Source organism: Cynoglossus semilaevis, chromosome 1, assembly GCF_000523025.1.
Source record: "Cynoglossus semilaevis isolate Cse_v1.0 chromosome 1, Cse_v1.0, whole genome shotgun sequence".
In the NCBI taxonomy this organism is placed as follows: Eukaryota; Metazoa; Chordata; class Actinopteri; order Pleuronectiformes; family Cynoglossidae; genus Cynoglossus; species Cynoglossus semilaevis.
Window position 1 is genome coordinate 16,397,260 of NC_024307.1, and position 17,067 is coordinate 16,414,326.

Sequence of the window (17,067 nt, forward strand, 5' to 3'; positions counted from 1 at the left end):
TTTTGAGGGGAAAGCACACAACATAATCACAAGTGAGTCAGAATGAGAAACATGGAGCATTTTGCTATAGTTATATTTTAGAATTGGATTTCCTGATGGAAAAAAGTCCAACAGTGAGGTTAATGTTTTAGTTTTGTAGGAACACCGAGGCAAACAGATTTAGTCTGGCTTATAAGAAGGCCAACATTAAGTTTTAAACTTACTCTAACTTTAGACTTAATTTGACTTATGAATAATTACATGTCATCACCAAGACAATAAGCTTTAAAACCTAAACAAACGTAACATGTTATTTTAAATTAAGTCACAAGTCAGTTTGTCCAGATAAAGTTGGTTTATTTTCAATTACAACATATGACAAACGCAAGCAGTAGAACAGTAAAAGACAGACAACCCTGTTCAATAAAAATATGAACAGATTAGAAAGAATGTAAAAAAAAAAGCGCAAACACTTCAGTGAATAACACAGAACATTTTAAAACAGGATGTCTTATTTTAAACAAGCCAACATTTTTAATTATCTGGAAAATAAGTAACAACTATTTAAGAAGAAAGAGGAAACTTATACAGAAACTGAGCTTCAATGCTATTAAACAGAGACAGTTGGTTTGGGTGATATCTGTACTGCCAGGTTTTCATTTTCTCTTACCATCGGTTTTCAAACAAAAGTCTTTAGTGTGTTCTTTGAAAATATAAAAAAAAGGTTGGGTTTTGTGATAAAAAAAATCACAAAACCCAAAAAAGAGACGTGTGTGTGGTGGTACTGGTTCAGCCTGGGTTTGTTTTACTGTAGTCTGTTTAGTTTCTAGTCTCTGGCTGCATTAATGCATGTTTAGAAGATTTACAAAAATAACAAAGTCACTACGTCAAAGCAGGTTACTGATGTTCCTCTTCTGTTGATCTGCTCCTCTCTCACCGACTGCAGGCAGGAGGTGCAGGTGGTGGCTGACTGCCTGCTCCATGGAGCTTTTGAAGGCCACATAGGAGGTGCAGACTGGGAGCAGGAGAGAATAGGAACTAGGATCACTGCGAGGAAACAAGCACACCTCCTTCGACTCCTCCTCCCTGTCATCATCAGCCGAGGAGGCACTGTGAAAGAAGGAGATAGAAGGACGAGGACAGATGGGGCCGAGCACTGGGAGCTTCTCAGCTCCTGTGGAGAAGAGTAGGAGGTCCTGCAGGGAAATGGAAGCCCTCCCAACTGAGACAGCAGGGAGGAGACAAAGGAGCAGAAGAATAAACCCATAGGATTGTTATGGACAACGAGCGTTTGTGTTTTCAGGTTTTTGCATCAGTACCTTCACACTCCACCAGGAAGTGTCTCCAGAAGCTGACGATGGGCGTCTCTTTGTTCAGCTTCTCCTGCTGCTCAGACAGTCTGATGGTGAAAAACTTACTGAGGGTCTGGGCAGTTAGTGGAGTTTCTGCTTCACAGAAGACAGCAGAGTAAAAGGAGGGGAAGAGCTGCACCTGGATCACATCAGATCACATCACGTCAGATCAGGAAACCCCACAGAGGCATTTACTGAAGCACATTCAAGAAAACAATGTTGTGGTAGAGAGAAACACCAGAGAGACAGAGCAGTCACCTGTTTAAAGACACCCAACGTCTGCAAACCTTCTCGAAACCTGCAGGACACAAACAGATGAACAGATGTCACAGTCAGGGGGAGATGAACAACCACCAACGTTTTAGGAAAAGCTGCTGCTTGTGCAGGAAATACCAACGTTTTAGGAAAAGCTGCTGCTTTTGTTGCGACAACAGATCGAAAAAATTGTTTTACTTGAGCTTTCAAAAACTGAATACACTAGAATGCAAACATTTCCTAAATCAATTTTAAAGCAGAAAATGAGAAAAACACCAAACTTGATGAACAAAAAACATATGTGAATCGACAGTACTAATTGTTGCATCGTTGGTCATGTGATTTTACCTCTGGAGAGGGAGCTGCATCCTGGTGATCAAGGTGAAGCTGACTAAGTCCTCCACAACCTCTTCTTTCTCTTCCAGCCTGTTGACCAACCTGTTGCAGCCGGCGAGCTCTAAGAACTGCCAGCTAGAAATCATGGCGTCCCTGAGGTCACTCAGAGTCTCCGCCTCCGCGATCTGGAAACGAAATCAGATTTTTGGAGTCTTGAACTTTGCATTGTTTTGTTGTGCGTTCATCAAACTCACCATCCTGACATTGTGTGTTAATTGCATGTCAGGCGTCATGTGATCGATGCTGAGCGGGCAGTTGGCCGGGAAGTTGAACAGACACTGGAAAAGCCCGGGGGAGAAGAAGCCAATCAGGGCTCCATGGACCAGGCAGAGGGCCAGGAGGCAGCCAATGTCAAAGTAGAGATCTTCACGGAGAGCTGAGGAGGAACACACACACACACACACACAGAACCAGTCAGTTCTGCCTTCATCAGCATGTACATTTTTTGTGCCTTTGTTTTTTTTTTTTAAATTGATGTATACCAAGAGAATCCAGCGATAGATTTTTACATCCTTCTGGACCCTCGAACACCACACTGCTCTGGATCTGCTGCACTAACAACTTCAGGAAGTACTGTTTTGCTACTTCCTCGTTGTCCTGCAAACTCTTTGGAAACATATCCTCCTGTTCTTTACTGAATCTAAAACCAACATGGTGTGTAGGAAAAAGCAAAAAAGGCCCAAATGTTAATGTACACGACCACTGTGAGAAATAATAATTTATAATAATACTTTTTAATCCTCTACTCACCTGACAGAGAGACTACAAGTGGGTTCAAAGTCAGGTGACCGGACCAGGTTTAGTCCCGCCTGTAGAGCCTGACACCCGCTCACCTCCACTTGGGCACTGTGTGGACCCAGCTGAGTGACCAGAGTCTGCAGGATGACTTCAGGTGAACTGTTGGTGACAGATGTCATTGGCCTAAAGAGAGAGAAAGGCAGACGTGTCATGTGAAACTGTCTGGATTTGGATCTTGGAGGAAACGTTCAGCCTCAGACTCTGGACTGAAAACACGGCTGCAAACAAGGACACAGCAGAAGCTTTTAGACACATGACTAAACAGATGAAGTCTATGTTAAATATACATCACTGAATACTGAGTGACTTTAAAATCCTATCTTCAGGCAGGTTAAAAAATAAGAGTTTTAAATAAAAACTTTGAACTGTATTTACCTTTTACTGCTAATAGGAGAATGGATTGTTGACAGGTGACGTTTGGACCAACTCCTCCTTGAGCTGACCTTAGGAGATGTGACCAGGGAGGCTGAGAGCACAGAGACACATCCATAGTTAGAAGGACATCAGAGTGTGGAAGGTGACTCTACTGAATGCTGGAGTGTCTATGAGACCACCATCATCCACAAGTAACGTTCATTTACAAACAGGGAAGCTGACTGTTTATTTGAAACAGTTGTTTACAGTTATGTCACAATCCAACACAAGGACAAATTTGGTCCAGAATATTCTACAGAATAACCTCAGATGTGTGGGGTACAAAATTCAAAAGCAACATAGCATGTTGGTGGGACAATTGTCCATAATGCTTTGCTGTTATTTGGAATGTTGCACCACAAGTTGGTCAGTGGTGCAGTTCATTTTGTGGGTTGACTGTAAACTTGTGATTCCCTGTTCACTGTGGGTTAAAATAAAACAAAAACAGAGGCTTTAATAGAAATGTTGTCACTTGATCTATTATTGCTTTACTTTTGCCAGACCATATTTTTTTTTACTTTTCACGCTCTATCAGACCCTGACATTTTTTTGACTCTCTGTATTAGCAGAACCTTTTCCATCAGTGGCCCCGGTGCACTCGCTGCAGGCCCAGTCTTTGATGTCCAACTTCAGCTCCGAACATTTACGGTGAGTTCCTCTGGATCCACAGAGACAACATCGAATCAACTCAAAATACCTAGAGACAGAAATAACATGTTTGTCCAAAAATGACGGAAAAAAAACCTAAAAAAAATAATAAATTAGGGTAAAAACTAAATCCTTACAGCAGATAATTTGTCCTACAACTTTATAAACTGCTCACTTCTCCATGCAAAAGTTCATAAAGAAAATCAGTGATGTTAGTTCACAGGAGATGCTGGTCCGCTGCTGCCTCGTGTGGTCAGTCAAAAAAGACTTGAATCACAAAATAGCACAATTGATCACACTGACAGATCACACTGACTGTTGCTGAGGTAACAGTGGATTGAATACATGCATTAACTGTAAAATCATTTTCTCAATAGACACTGGTGTGTGAGAGTAAATACATTTAAAATTACTTTAAAACTAACTCCAATATTTAGGACTTTTTAGCAGGTTGTCATACCCGAGCTTGGCAGAGTGTGTGCGTCCATTGTTGCACTGGCAGATGGGAGCGTCGCAGTGTTGGTAAACTTCAAGCAGCTCTGAAAACGCGTTTGCCTCCAACTCCCAGGAAGCATCTCTGCGGACACACAAATTAGTTAAATCACAAATCGTGTCTCAGATCAAGGTTTTCCCACGTCAGGTGTGCTGACGGTCTTTGTACCTCTCTGGGATGAAGATTCCCATCCGCAGCATCTCCTCCCTGAAGTTGTCCTGATTGTTGCACAGGGTACATCTGAAGAAGAAGAGGCCGGCGCTGTGGGCCTGACGCTGGCATCGCACAGGAAGTTTACAACAAAACATTGATTCAGACAAGAAGTCCAGACAGATATGGTGAGCACAGCATAATAAAAACAACACAGACACACTGACCTGCACACAGTCTCGGTGGAACCAGCTGGCGTGGCAGCACGGACACTTGAGGATGGAGTAGGACAGGACGGGTTCAATGGCCTCCAAACAGATGGAGCAGGAATTAGGCAGACTGAGGTTGGAGCTGACACACAATGACTGAGTGGGAGAGTGATCTTGACAGTATGACCTGGACACAGAGACAGGAGACGACATCCACTTTTTACAGAATTCTGCAATTTTGGTTTTACAAAGTCTGGAACTACAAGGTCAAAGAGGTCATCCACCTTTTACTTAGCCAAATTCAATCATCTCCCAGGTTCATTTTCATATTTTTCAAAATCTTAATATCACTGGTGACTTAAGTATAGATGAGGACAGTCACAAACAGGTAGTAAATGTGAAACATTTCCCAACAAGAATTTGTGATAAATTAAGGTGAGTGAAATTCTGCCATTAAACTTTAGATATTAGCTTGTTATTAAACCTGAATAGTTTTATTCAGCTTGAATAACACATTTTCTGTGTGTGAATATGACACTTCCTAGCACCTTATCCATCAATTTCTAGCATTTCTTGTATAAATCTTGTACCAGTTTACTTTTACTTTAATTAAAACCTAATCTTCTGACACATCAGACGTGTTTTTGTGTGTTTATCTTTGAAACTCACGGGAAAAGGCCTCTAAACTGAAAGATGAAGTTATTCTTTCTGCCACAAGAAAAGTGAACGGACTTCCTGCAGCTGCGCTTGTTACAGCCAACACAAGCACCTTTCTTCCTGCAGTAGCAACAAGTCTGAAACATGGATGGTAAACATGTACAGTTTAAATAAAACAGCAAAAAACAGTTTATAATGAAATAAAGATTTGGCATTTTAAACATTGTCACCAGTCGAGCTGCACGGTGGACTTCCTGTTTGATGTCATCCACCAGGAAACCAAACACTCCTTCATTCTCTTTTCCACGCTGGTACACACCAGAAGAGGTCAGCTGGTACACACAGAGAAAATAATGAATATTATTGCATCTTCCACAACAGAAAAGTATATTTAAGAAATGGATGAATTTTGTTTACCTATGGTGGCAAATGATGTTTGTCCAAATAAGAGGTATAATAAATTATTTCAAATGTACTTTTTAAGTTTAAAATTGTAATTTTCTAAAAAAAATACTTTCATTGACTAATAAGAGTAAAGAAGAAGAAATCACCAAATCAACAATAATAATGACGGCGTCCTCTCCTATACTGTCTGTCATGTGAATGGGATCATTTTGTACAAAATTACTAGCAGTTCTTTAGGGATGACCAGAAACTTGGGACTAAAAACACAAACAACTAAAGTAAACGAGAGGGAAGAATGTTGCCATTTTTGCACAGACGCACGTACACACTGAGCTAATACCAGACGGAAGAGACACTTCATTTTACAACAGAAGGAAATCCGGGTTTACCAGACAGAAGTAATGGAGAGTGAGGTTGTGTTCTTTCAGGGTGATTTTTTCTCCAAACATAGCAGGATCATCTTCACTGCTTCTGCACAACACACAACCTAAAAATAAAATCATCGACATTTTAACGAACAATACAACCACACCTCCAACAAGTATTCAGAGTATTAATGTTTTGGATACTTTGAACACATTTGTATACAGCTGCGATAGCATTTAGCTGCTTATGAGTGAGAGAAACTTACGTTCTTCTGACGTCTGCGAACGACAACCCTTGTTCATGTTTAGATCCTGCGTATGGATAGGAATAACAATGTTTTTTAACATTACATTATAACCTGCAATAGGCGATTTAAAAATATTGAAATCTCAGAGATATTTTACAAAAATACCTCATTAAAAACAAAGTGACAGAAGAATTAATTGTTCCAGCAGCGACGTCGAGTCGAAAAATTCAGAAATCCACGGTTAGATCCACATTTTCTTGACCCATTTAAATCGGATAGCGCATGTGTTATCGATGGCAAATATGGGGTTACGTGGCGCCTTGCCGTCAATTTCCGTGCACTTCTCCTATTATAGGTTCGAACATTACGACGACTTTGTTTCGAACGACCTGATATTTTAAATTTTCCGCTTTCAAAACAAGAGGCGGACATTTCCGGTCCCGCTTTTCTTCCGTTCCGCCTCGTTCGCAATATCCCGCTTCTCTGTAGCTGCAGCGCCATTCTGCGTTCTAACAGCCGAACTGCAGCATTGATGTCAGCTTCGGCGGCTTTGTCCGGGAAATGGGGGGTATTTAGTATCAGTTTTACTGATCATAGTCTGGTGTATATAAAACACTGTGTACCTTGGTAAAAAAAAATTCAGGAACTTTTAAATTTGGAATTTTAAAGTGGCAGAAGTCACGTGCTGGATCACGTGATGGCGTTGAAGTTGCTATGGGGACGTAGATATAAACAAACTGACAGACTTCTGTCTTAAAGAGCCTGGAATCTAACAGGTAAGAAATGTGAGACGGCGTTTTTTAACAACATGTTTTTGTCTGTGTAAATGTAACTGGTTAGATGACTAGTTAGTCCTAGTTGGTTAAATGACTAGTTAGTCCAACTACAGCAGTGTCTTAATGTACACGATTTCCAACAGCCAAAGTGTCAGAATCCGATTACAGCGATGAAAGAACCAGTAGTATAATATGAAAACCCTCCATATGAGTGAGACAGCCAAAGTGTCAGAATCCGATTACAGAAATGAAAGAACCAGTAGTGTAATATGGAAACCCTCCAGAACTAGCTCACGCTCGGTGGAAATCTGGACTGTCACCATTAGAAAATAAAGATGCCCAGGAAGGTGAAGAAGGGAGGAGCAAAGACAGAGGAGGAGAAGCTCCTGTACCTGCAGCAGAAAGCTCAGGCGGAGGAGGAGATGACCAAGAAGAAGGAGGAGATCCTCACTCTGTTCCTAAAGGTACCACAGATGAGGAGCCCAATTATAGAACTGATTAAATGTGTTATAGAAAAAAAGCACAGTGGGTCTGTTTACTGTATGAAGCTGCTCTGTACCGTGGATAGACATTTCTCCACCTTTCTCCACTCAGGACAAGCTGCAGAAGGAGGAGCGAAACACTGTCGTGAACCTGTTGAAGCTCAACGAAGGTTGGAGGTCCATCCTACGTCAGACTCGAGCAAATGACCTCCGTAAAGACATCGACGTGGTCAGGCAGACCTTTGAGAGACAGCTCGATGGCCTGGATGATGTCATCAAGGTGAATCTGCCGCAGATACAAACGTCAGCCGTGGGAACTGTGTTTATGCTAGCTCAGACACTTCCTGTCTGTGTTGCAGAGTTTGGGGCAGGAACTTAAGGAGGGGGAGCGTCAGTGGGTTCAGGCAAGGCGTGTTCACCTCCAGCATGTGGAGCGTCTGCGGGCAGCGCAGGAGAAACATGTGAAGGAGCTGCTGGAGCAGAGGGAAAACAACATGGAAAACCTGAGACTGTCGTTCAATAACGAGAGGTAGGGGGACACAGTGCAGGTTCCATGATGCTACAGAGGCATCTTTATGACAGTCCGTCCTTCAAGGACACTGTGGTGTCTGAAGGCCGGGGTCAAAGGTCACCTCCTGTTGTACCACCAGGTTCATTGTTCTATCACTTCAGGAAACAAATGCTGACGTACAGAGAGCAGCAGCTAGCCAAACTGGAGGACGCAGAGTTCACGCTGGAGCAGCGACACAAGCACCTGATGAGTGACATCATCAGAGTGTACAGCGAGAGCCTTGCTGCGTACGAGAGCGCCCACGACGACCAGGTGATGTCACAGTATCAACGCCCAGGGCGTATGACACCATCATGATAAAACATCAGAGCTGATCCTGACCCTCCTTCCGTCTTCTCCTTTAGTATGGTGGCACTGCACCACTGCCCCCTACTGGGTCTGTGGTTAATATTACATTAAATAACATTAGAGTGTTTGTAAAAATACTTTTTTTTAATCCATCTGAGAAGTAAAAAATACTTGAATCATTGTTAAGTAATCTGTTGACTACAAATGGGCCATAGGTGTGAGTGGGAGTGTGTGAGTGGTTGTTTGACCCTGTGGTGGACTGAAGAACTCTCCGTGATGTCCCCTTTCCCAGTGACTCCTGAGATTGGCTCAAATTTAACCTCCTTGATACTCAGAAGGATCACGTGGTAAAAGATAATGAATGAACTACAGCCCCACTTCTGTTCACTCTCTGTTATTTTAAAGTGAAATTAGAAGTGTGTCTGCCTCCGCAGATGGCTGCTCTGCTCCTGGAAGAAAAGGTCGCATTGGCCGAGAGGAGTCAGAAGAACCAGGAAGTCCTGGTGCTTCACCAGGAGGAAGCTAAAGAACTGGAGGATCTGGTTCAGAAGAAGCAGCGAATCATCCAAAAGACAGAGGAAAAAATGAAGACGGCAAAGAAACTGCAGGTACGATAGCAGACTTTGCCAGCAGGGGGCGGCAGAGGTCAGAAACAGTTGATGTAAAGAAATATTCAATGAAATTAGCAGCTTTGATCCGATGTTATGACCTGTTGACCTTTGGTGGTGACCTCTTGTCTGTGTCAGGTGACTGCAGCCCAACAGCAGCAAAAACTGAAATCCAGCGAAACAGAAAACGAGTTGTTAGAACGAGATCTGACAAAAGCCATTGATGACGTCAAGCAGAAAACTCGGAAACTTCGTGATAAGATGACTGGAGGTCAGTTGAGGGTCAGAACAGGCCTCCGCGACCTCACTGTCCAGAGCGACAGCGCTGCCAAGAGGCTGCAGGCTGCCATTAATAAGGTATTAATATATTTATTAAATTGGTTATTGATTCTAAATGTTTGATTGATTGTATTCCACAATATTTTCCTTCACTTTAACATTTCTGTTTTTGATGCAGATGTTTTTCATTGTTGTCTTCATTCACACTGTTTTTCCACTTTTTTTTTCTGTTTTAGGGTGAGAGGGTTTTACGTGTCGGAGAATTATGTCACAAACTAAACGGCGTCATCGCACCGTTGCCCTGCTCTACAGATGATCGCAAACCAGGGACACATGAGGACCAGGCAGAGGTGAGGATCAGTTAAGGACATGTGCTTTGACCTCATTGACCCTGCTGACCCCTGTGGTTCTGTCTGCAGGAGACGTCTGCGTTTCCTGAGCTGCATCATTTAACACGCAATATTAATGTTGCCGTGTTGCACTGTGACGCTGCTAAGAGAGACAGAGAACATCTGCGCAGAGAGAACGTCCAACTACGGCTCCTGCTGCGTCAGCGACTGGACGCCATGACGGTCAGTGACCACGCCCTGGATGGAGGCCCCGGCCTCCTCTCCATACACCAGGCTCCCACCATGAGGACACCACAGAGCACTGGCCAACGTCAAACTGTGATCGAAGCTGTTCACGCCATAAAGAACTCACTTTAACAGGATGTCAGTGAAGGTGACGAAACACCTCATGAACCAGTCACTCCTACACCAAACTCCATACAGAAAATAAGTCGTTTTAACTCACAGTGACATTAAGGCTGCCTCGTGTGGTCATTTTGTGATGACTATTTTATTTGTTTGAATTTTAAAATTCAACGTTCTGTTCTGATTACTCCTCCTAAATTTTAAATAAGGGAAAACAACATGGAAAACCTGAGACTGTCGTTCAATAACGAGAGGTAGGGGGACACAGTGCAGGTTCCATGATGCTACAGAGGCATCTTTATGACAGTCCGTCCTTCAAGGACACTGTGGTGTCTGAAGGCCGGGGTCAAAGGTCACCTCCTGTTGTACCACCAGGTTCATTGTTCTATCACTTCAGGAAACAAATGCTGACGTACAGAGAGCAGCAGCTAGCCAAACTGGAGGACGCAGAGTTCACGCTGGAGCAGCGACACAAGCACCTGATGAGTGACATCATCAGAGTGTACAGCGAGAGCCTTGCTGCGTACGAGAGCGCCCACGACGACCAGGTGATGTCACAGTATCAACGCCCAGGGCGTATGACACCATCATGATAAAACATCAGAGCTGATCCTGACCCTCCTTCCGTCTTCTCCTTTAGTATGGTGGCACTGCACCACTGCCCCCTACTGGGTCTGTGGTTAATATTACATTAAATAACATTAGAGTGTTTGTAAAAATACTTTTTTTTAATCCATCTGAGAAGTAAAAAATACTTGAATCATTGTTAAGTAATCTGTTGACTACAAATGGGCCATAGGTGTGAGTGGGAGTGTGTGAGTGGTTGTTTGACCCTGTGGTGGACTGAAGAACTCTCCGTGATGTCCCCTTTCCCAGTGACTCCTGAGATTGGCTCAAATTTAACCTCCTTGATACTCAGAAGGATCACGTGGTAAAAGATAATGAATGAACTACAGCCCCACCTACTGTTCACTCTCTGTTATTTTAAAGTGAAATTAGAAGTGTGTCTGCCTCCGCAGATGGCTGCTCTGCTCCTGGAAGAAAAGGTCGCATTGGCCGAGAGGAGTCAGAAGAACCAGGAAGTCCTGGTGCTTCACCAGGAGGAAGCTAAAGAACTGGAGGATCTGGTTCAGAAGAAGCAGCGAATCATCCAAAAGACAGAGGAAAAAATGAAGACGGCAAAGAAACTGCAGGTACGATAGCAGACTTTGCCAGCAGGGGGCGGCAGAGGTCAGAAACAGTTGATGTAAAGAAATATTCAATGAAATTAGCAGCTTTGATCCGATGTTATGACCTGTTGACCTTTGGTGGTGACCTCTTGTCTGTGTCAGGTGACTGCAGCCCAACAGCAGCAAAAACTGAAATCCAGCGAAACAGAAAACGAGTTGTTAGAACGAGATCTGACAAAAGCCATTGATGACGTCAAGCAGAAAACTCGGAAACTTCGTGATAAGATGACTGGAGGTCAGTTGAGGGTCAGAACAGGCCTCCGCGACCTCACTGTCCAGAGCGACAGCGCTGCCAAGAGGCTGCAGGCTGCCATTAATAAGGTATTAATATATTTATTAAATTGGTTATTGATTCTAAATGTTTGATTGATTGTATTCCACAATATTTTCCTTCACTTTAACATTTCTGTTTTTGATGCAGATGTTTTTCATTGTTGTCTTCATTCACACTGTTTTTCCACTTTTTTTTTCTGTTTTAGGGTGAGAGGGTTTTACGTGTCGGAGAATTATGTCACAAACTAAACGGCGTCATCGCACCGTTGCCCTGCTCTACAGATGATCGCAAACCAGGGACACATGAGGACCAGGCAGAGGTGAGGATCAGTTAAGGACATGTGCTTTGACCTCATTGACCCTGCTGACCCCTGTGGTTCTGTCTGCAGGAGACGTCTGCGTTTCCTGAGCTGCATCATTTAACACGCAATATTAATGTTGCCGTGTTGCACTGTGACGCTGCTAAGAGAGACAGAGAACATCTGCGCAGAGAGAACGTCCAACTACGGCTCCTGCTGCGTCAGCGACTGGACGCCATGACGGTCAGTGACCACGCCCTGGATGGAGGCCCCGGCCTCCTCTCCATACACCAGGCTCCCACCATGAGGACACCACAGAGCACTGGCCAACGTCAAACTGTGATCGAAGCTGTTCACGCCATAAAGAACTCACTTTAACAGGATGTCAGTGAAGGTGACGAAACACCTCATGAACCAGTCACTCCTACACCAAACTCCATACAGAAAATAAGTCGTTTTAACTCACAGTGACATTAAGGCTGCCTCGTGTGGTCATTTTGTGATGACTATTTTATTTGTTTGAATTTTAAAATTCAACGTTCTGTTCTGATTACTCCTCCTAAATTTTAAATAATTAAATATATCATTTGAATATCTGGTTAATGTTAAATCAGTACTCTTCCTGACCTAATCATAAACAAACAGGAACATTTTTGAAAATAACTAAGGATTAAGATTGTTTTTGTGTGAATTGTTGTTCGTACCTATATGTGGCCCTGCGACTGACTGGTGAAATGTCCAGGGCTCAAGCGCCCGCCGCAGCCCCAAAAGGGTATGCAGTATGTAATGGATTGATTCTCACGTGACATTAAATATTCAAATTATTTTTTTAATGTTTTTGTACATTTCACCTTCTTTTCCTCCTCCCACACATTTATCATCTTATATTATTTCCTAAACTATTTTCCTCCAAGAGCTTGGGCCCAAGAACTTTTTCAAAAAACTGCTTTTACTGATTGCGAAAATAAAAATCACCAGTTTTATTTTGAAAAGCTTCAACCTTTTTTATAGCAACCATGAAGCAGAGCAGCAGAGTCTGTACAGGTACAACATTTAATAGTTATTATAGACATTTTATATACATTTCAACAGTTGTTTTTCTATGTGGTACAATCTTAAAATCTGTTGTTTCAGGGTTTGAAAATCAACAACAACAAAAAAAAAACTTACAAAACTCAAAACTCTCAAACTGATCAGAACTTTTTATGGGTTTTTTTGGAAGACTAGAAAAAATACTTTTATTGTATTAATCATGCATTATACAAACAAAAGTTTAGTTACAGGGTAAAACGCTGCACAACTGAAAATGAAAGGAAATAAGGATTTAGACTCTTGATGCTTCTGTAACGGAAACAGAATTAAATTAAATCTAACTTGGATCTTAAGAAAAAAAACACAAACTAACGAGGGCACAGCTTTTTCTCCTCCTCAGACTCAATGTTTGTGACACAAGTTACCAATAAAAGTGATACAGTGAAATATTGTACGGAAAAATGAAAACCATTCTCGAAAATCTGGTGCTTCGTAAAGAACAACGGCTGCAGGTAACACAACGTGGTGTGAAATGTCAAATAAAATCAGTTTCTGCAGATAATGACAACTGTCACTTACTTTTGTGCTAAAACGTGAACAAAACTGTAAAAACTGACACCAAACCAGCGTCAGGTTTGAATTAAAACCAGGTTTTCGTCAATCTGGATTATCTGTAATGACTCAACTGGGAGGTCATAGGAGCAGTTCAGGAGTTTTGAAAGTGAAGTTGTATGAGGTACTTGAAAACAGTCAGAACTGACAGTCACTACTTTATCTCAGTATTACGACAGTACTTTCCTAGAGAATGTGAAGTTTCTCAACTTTCATCAACATGCATAAAGAAAATCTGTGATTTTACATCACAGCAGAGTTGTTGATCCACTGCTGCCCCCATCAGGAAGCTTAAATTATAACATATCTTCAGTGTATGAAATCCCTCATTTAAATGTACCTGTCACCAACTGACCACTGGAGGCAGCAGTGGACCAGACGCTGCTGTTTTGAAGATCCTTCAATCCTCAGACTGAATGTGTTTCTCAAAGAGCATATAAAATAAAACCTTCCTGTTTGTAGTGTCTCCCTTTAACCCTCACTTCTCTGTTTGTTCTTCAACACCATATTTCTTCTCTGGTCAACTGTCAGAGATTGTTCTTGCCATATTCCTCGTTACAGTAACTAAAAACCTGAAGAGGTCAGATCTGTGGGCTGTTTATGAACAGGCTACTGGAGCCAAGCTCTGTCTGGACGGCAGGACTGGACTGAGGAGACGTTCTCGTCAGTGTCTTCACTGAGACATTGATTTAAAATTATAATAAAAATTATTAAAATAAAATCATTTATTTTTGCACAAACAAGCAGCAAAATTAAAAAATAAATGAACATTGTTCCTTAGTGGGCGGAGTCTACATGCAGGGCTCTGATTGGCCCCTGTCAACATTTGACATCCAATCAGCAGCTCAGAGAGACGAGCTGCGACAGAGTCAGAAAACCTCTTTACAAACGCTGTAAAAAGTTTCACGGTAAAAACTAGTGACTTGAGCATCAAGTGATTGACTTCCTGCTCCCTTTAATGTTGAAGGAAATTTTCTTTTCACATGAGGTTCCTTCTCTCCCTCCGTCCGGCTGACGTCCATCTGGCGTCATCCCTCACCTCGCTTTTTTGGCATTCAGATACAAAAATTATTTGATCCGTGGATTTTTTTTTTCTCCCCTGTGATTCCAGAATCAACCTAACAAGTGGGCAGAGCGTGTGTAGTGTCTTCACTGACGTGTTGTTGCCACACTGTGGGGCGGAGAGCCAGGTTTTGACCTGCAGGTTTTGTGCTGACCACTTGCCCCATTAGTCACATGGAGGCAGATGCTCCGGGCCCTTCTCCTCCGCCTGTGATTTGTGTTCAGAAAGCCTAAATCCTTTCAGCAGCCTCCCTCTCTCCGAGTCTCTCTCACCCACTATGGTCTACACGTAGACCCTGGCGAGAGCGTCGGCTCCAGCCGAGGCGATGAAGGCCTTGGACGGGTGGAAGGCCACGTCGTAAATGGCCTCTTCGCTCTTCTTACGGTGAGCCGTGATCTCCTGGACGCAGGTTTTACTGTCCAGGTTCCACAGACGCAGGGAGCAGTCGTGACCTGAGGAGGAGGAGGAGAAGTTCCAGGGTTTACTGATAAACTCTGACCCTGGGAAATCAAAACTTTAAATCTGTCAGATTTCTTTAAATACCTTCAGACTAACATGGACCTGAGGACACAGCTGAGACAACATTTTTAAATTCTTTATCACGAGGGATAGAACTTACTGCCTGACATCAGGTAGATTCCATTAGGATCCACAGCCAGACTGGTGACAGCGTCCAGGTGAGCGACCATGGCATGAATGACTTTACCTGCAGGCAAAGATTCAGCAGAGGCTCAGACACAGATGATTGTTGGTCTGGATGACACGGGTTAACAGGGATGAGACTCAGACATTTCCCACATTCACTGCTACAATCTTTCAACCACCAGCTGAGTACAACACAGACACCGGCTGAAGTCAGAGGTTCACATGAGCAGGGTTCATGACAGACTACATACTAATCACTTATACATGTATGGGTCGAAGGTGTGGCTAAATCAAGCGACAAAATCAACTGTGAACAGAAGCAGAGGAAACGGGCTTCAACATCTCCCATTAAAGACAGACATGACCACATCTGAATCCTCTCTAAAAGTATTTTTTTATTCATTACTATTTCTAGTAATGAATAAAAAAACTGATAAAAATAACTATTTTCTCTATAAATTAAATCTATATTTCAGACGACCCCAAGGTTTAAAAACACTGACTTCAGTGTTTCAGGGACATTTCTCATTTTCCATGTTTTTCAAGTCCTAAAAATTGATCAGTGATTTTCTAGGTTTTTCCAGGACACGTGAAAACAGGAAGCTGACGCCAGAACTCACCTGACTTGTTGTCGTAGAATTTGATGTGTCGGTCTTCGTGAGCGCTGATTGTGACGGGCAATGTGGGATGACTCACTACTTTGTTGATGTGATTTGACCCTGGCAGTGCTTTAGAAGAAGACATGACATAATCATTATGACATCATCACTGTGAGACAGGGACACACGTTTGTTCACTGTGGAAGTCTTACTGCTGTCTCCCTGTCCCTTGAGCACCAGTGCACTCTGGGAAGTCTCCAGGTCATACACCACCACGTCTCCACTGTTGAAGGACGCCACCATGTGGGCGGGGTCACAACCGTTGAAGTCCACTGATGTGGGAATCCCATGTTCTGCACACAGACGCACAAACGTTATTGTTTTTTTCCATCTTGCGGTCCCCCTGTGTCTCCCCCTGTGTCTCCCCCTGTGTCTCCCCCGTCTCCTCCGCCTCACCTCTGTTTGTGTTGAAAGTGCTGATGCAGGGGTTTTTCTCCGCTGGGTTCCACAGTTTGACTGTTCCGTCTGCTGAGCAGGACAGGAGGAGATTCTTGATGCCACTGTAGGCCAATCCCCAAACGGCATCTGTGTGCTCCACCCACGAGCCAGCGAGGACGCTGGGATCTGATTGGACAGGTGGACATGGAGTTTAAAAAGCTCACCTGATTATGTTACACAATCATTGTCTTCCTCTTTCTTAAAAACAGCTGTGTGTACCGTAGGTGTCGTAGGGGTCTACGTTTGAGCTGGGGATGTTCCACCACTGGATGGTGGCGTCGATGCCTCCACTGAAACACTGCTCACCACTCGAGGTCATCGCCAACGATAACACTGGACCCCTGAGTCACAGAGAGAGGAGCAAGGAGTCGTTAAACACCTGCCATGAACACCAAGTGACTTTGTGTGTGTGTGTGTGTGTGTGTGTGTGTGTAAACGTACACATGGGCTCTGAATGTGTAGATTGGTTCCACATCAAAAGAGGCACTTCTGAAAATCCACACGATAAAACAGGTGATGAATAAAGACGTCACGGGTTTGTGTTTGTTGGAAGTTCAATCAACACTTCTACGTTGCCGTGGTGATCCCGGCAGCGCGTTTATTGGTGTGATGTCATGACCTACTTTTTGGCAGGGACGGTCTTGGTGAGGTTCCACAGTTTAAGCGTATGATCCTCAGACACGGTGACCAGACACGGCTCGACGGGGTGAAAGGCCAGCGCTCGGACACCGTCAAAGTGACTCCGCAGC

General features: G+C 43.2%; 4 protein-coding genes across 5 annotated transcripts in view; 2 read left to right on the plus strand and 2 right to left on the minus strand.

Moving 5' to 3' along the window:
- Positions 1-303: 303 nt before the first annotated feature.
- Positions 304-6,782, minus strand: g2e3 (G2/M-phase specific E3 ubiquitin protein ligase). Its single transcript, XM_008314747.3, has 17 exons — positions 6,535-6,782; positions 6,388-6,433; positions 6,146-6,243; positions 5,582-5,683; positions 5,364-5,488; positions 4,713-4,881; positions 4,504-4,610; positions 4,303-4,419; positions 3,767-3,891; positions 3,156-3,246; positions 2,733-2,903; positions 2,465-2,622; positions 2,177-2,358; positions 1,935-2,107; positions 1,590-1,629; positions 1,299-1,470; positions 304-1,201 (listed from the first exon to the last, which is right to left on the minus strand). The coding sequence occupies exons 2-17, from the start codon at positions 6,422-6,424 to the stop codon at positions 867-869; spliced, it is 2,202 nt and encodes a 733-aa protein (XP_008312969.1). The 5' UTR covers positions 6,425-6,433; positions 6,535-6,782; the 3' UTR covers positions 304-866.
- Positions 6,783-6,971: 189 nt separating this feature from the next.
- LOC103382226 (dynein regulatory complex subunit 2) lies at positions 6,972-10,257 on the plus strand. Of its 2 annotated transcripts, none has more exons than XM_025055872.1 (9): positions 6,972-7,145; positions 7,366-7,609; positions 7,740-7,907; positions 7,987-8,156; positions 8,300-8,450; positions 8,921-9,094; positions 9,233-9,451; positions 9,610-9,723; positions 9,793-10,257. In XM_025055872.1, the coding sequence occupies exons 2-9, from the start codon at positions 7,481-7,483 to the stop codon at positions 10,078-10,080; spliced, it is 1,413 nt and encodes a 470-aa protein (XP_024911640.1). In that variant the 5' UTR covers positions 6,972-7,145; positions 7,366-7,480; the 3' UTR covers positions 10,081-10,257. The 2 variants fall into 2 exon arrangements, with proteins under 2 accessions (XP_024911640.1, XP_016888196.1); XM_017032707.2 differs by having other exon boundaries at positions 7,472-7,609.
- Positions 10,258-10,282: 25 nt separating this feature from the next.
- On the plus strand, positions 10,283-13,065 carry LOC103382220 (dynein regulatory complex subunit 2-like). The gene is made up of 6 exons (XM_008314931.3): positions 10,283-10,322; positions 10,466-10,616; positions 11,088-11,261; positions 11,400-11,618; positions 11,777-11,890; positions 11,960-13,065. The coding sequence occupies exons 1-6, from the start codon at positions 10,288-10,290 to the stop codon at positions 12,245-12,247; spliced, it is 981 nt and encodes a 326-aa protein (XP_008313153.1). The 5' UTR covers positions 10,283-10,287; the 3' UTR covers positions 12,248-13,065.
- strn3 (striatin, calmodulin binding protein 3) overlaps positions 12,909-17,067 on the minus strand; it is a 13,182-nt gene continuing 9,023 nt past the window's right edge. The window contains 8 exon segments of the mRNA XM_025055659.1: positions 12,909-15,028; positions 15,196-15,282; positions 15,842-15,949; positions 16,033-16,173; positions 16,277-16,444; positions 16,538-16,659; positions 16,760-16,807; positions 16,942-17,067. The exon segment at positions 16,942-17,067 is cut by the window's right edge and continues 274 nt beyond it. Of these exon segments, the coding sequence (XP_024911427.1) occupies positions 14,859-15,028; positions 15,196-15,282; positions 15,842-15,949; positions 16,033-16,173; positions 16,277-16,444; positions 16,538-16,659; positions 16,760-16,807; positions 16,942-17,067 (970 nt within the window). The 3' untranslated portion in view covers positions 12,909-14,858.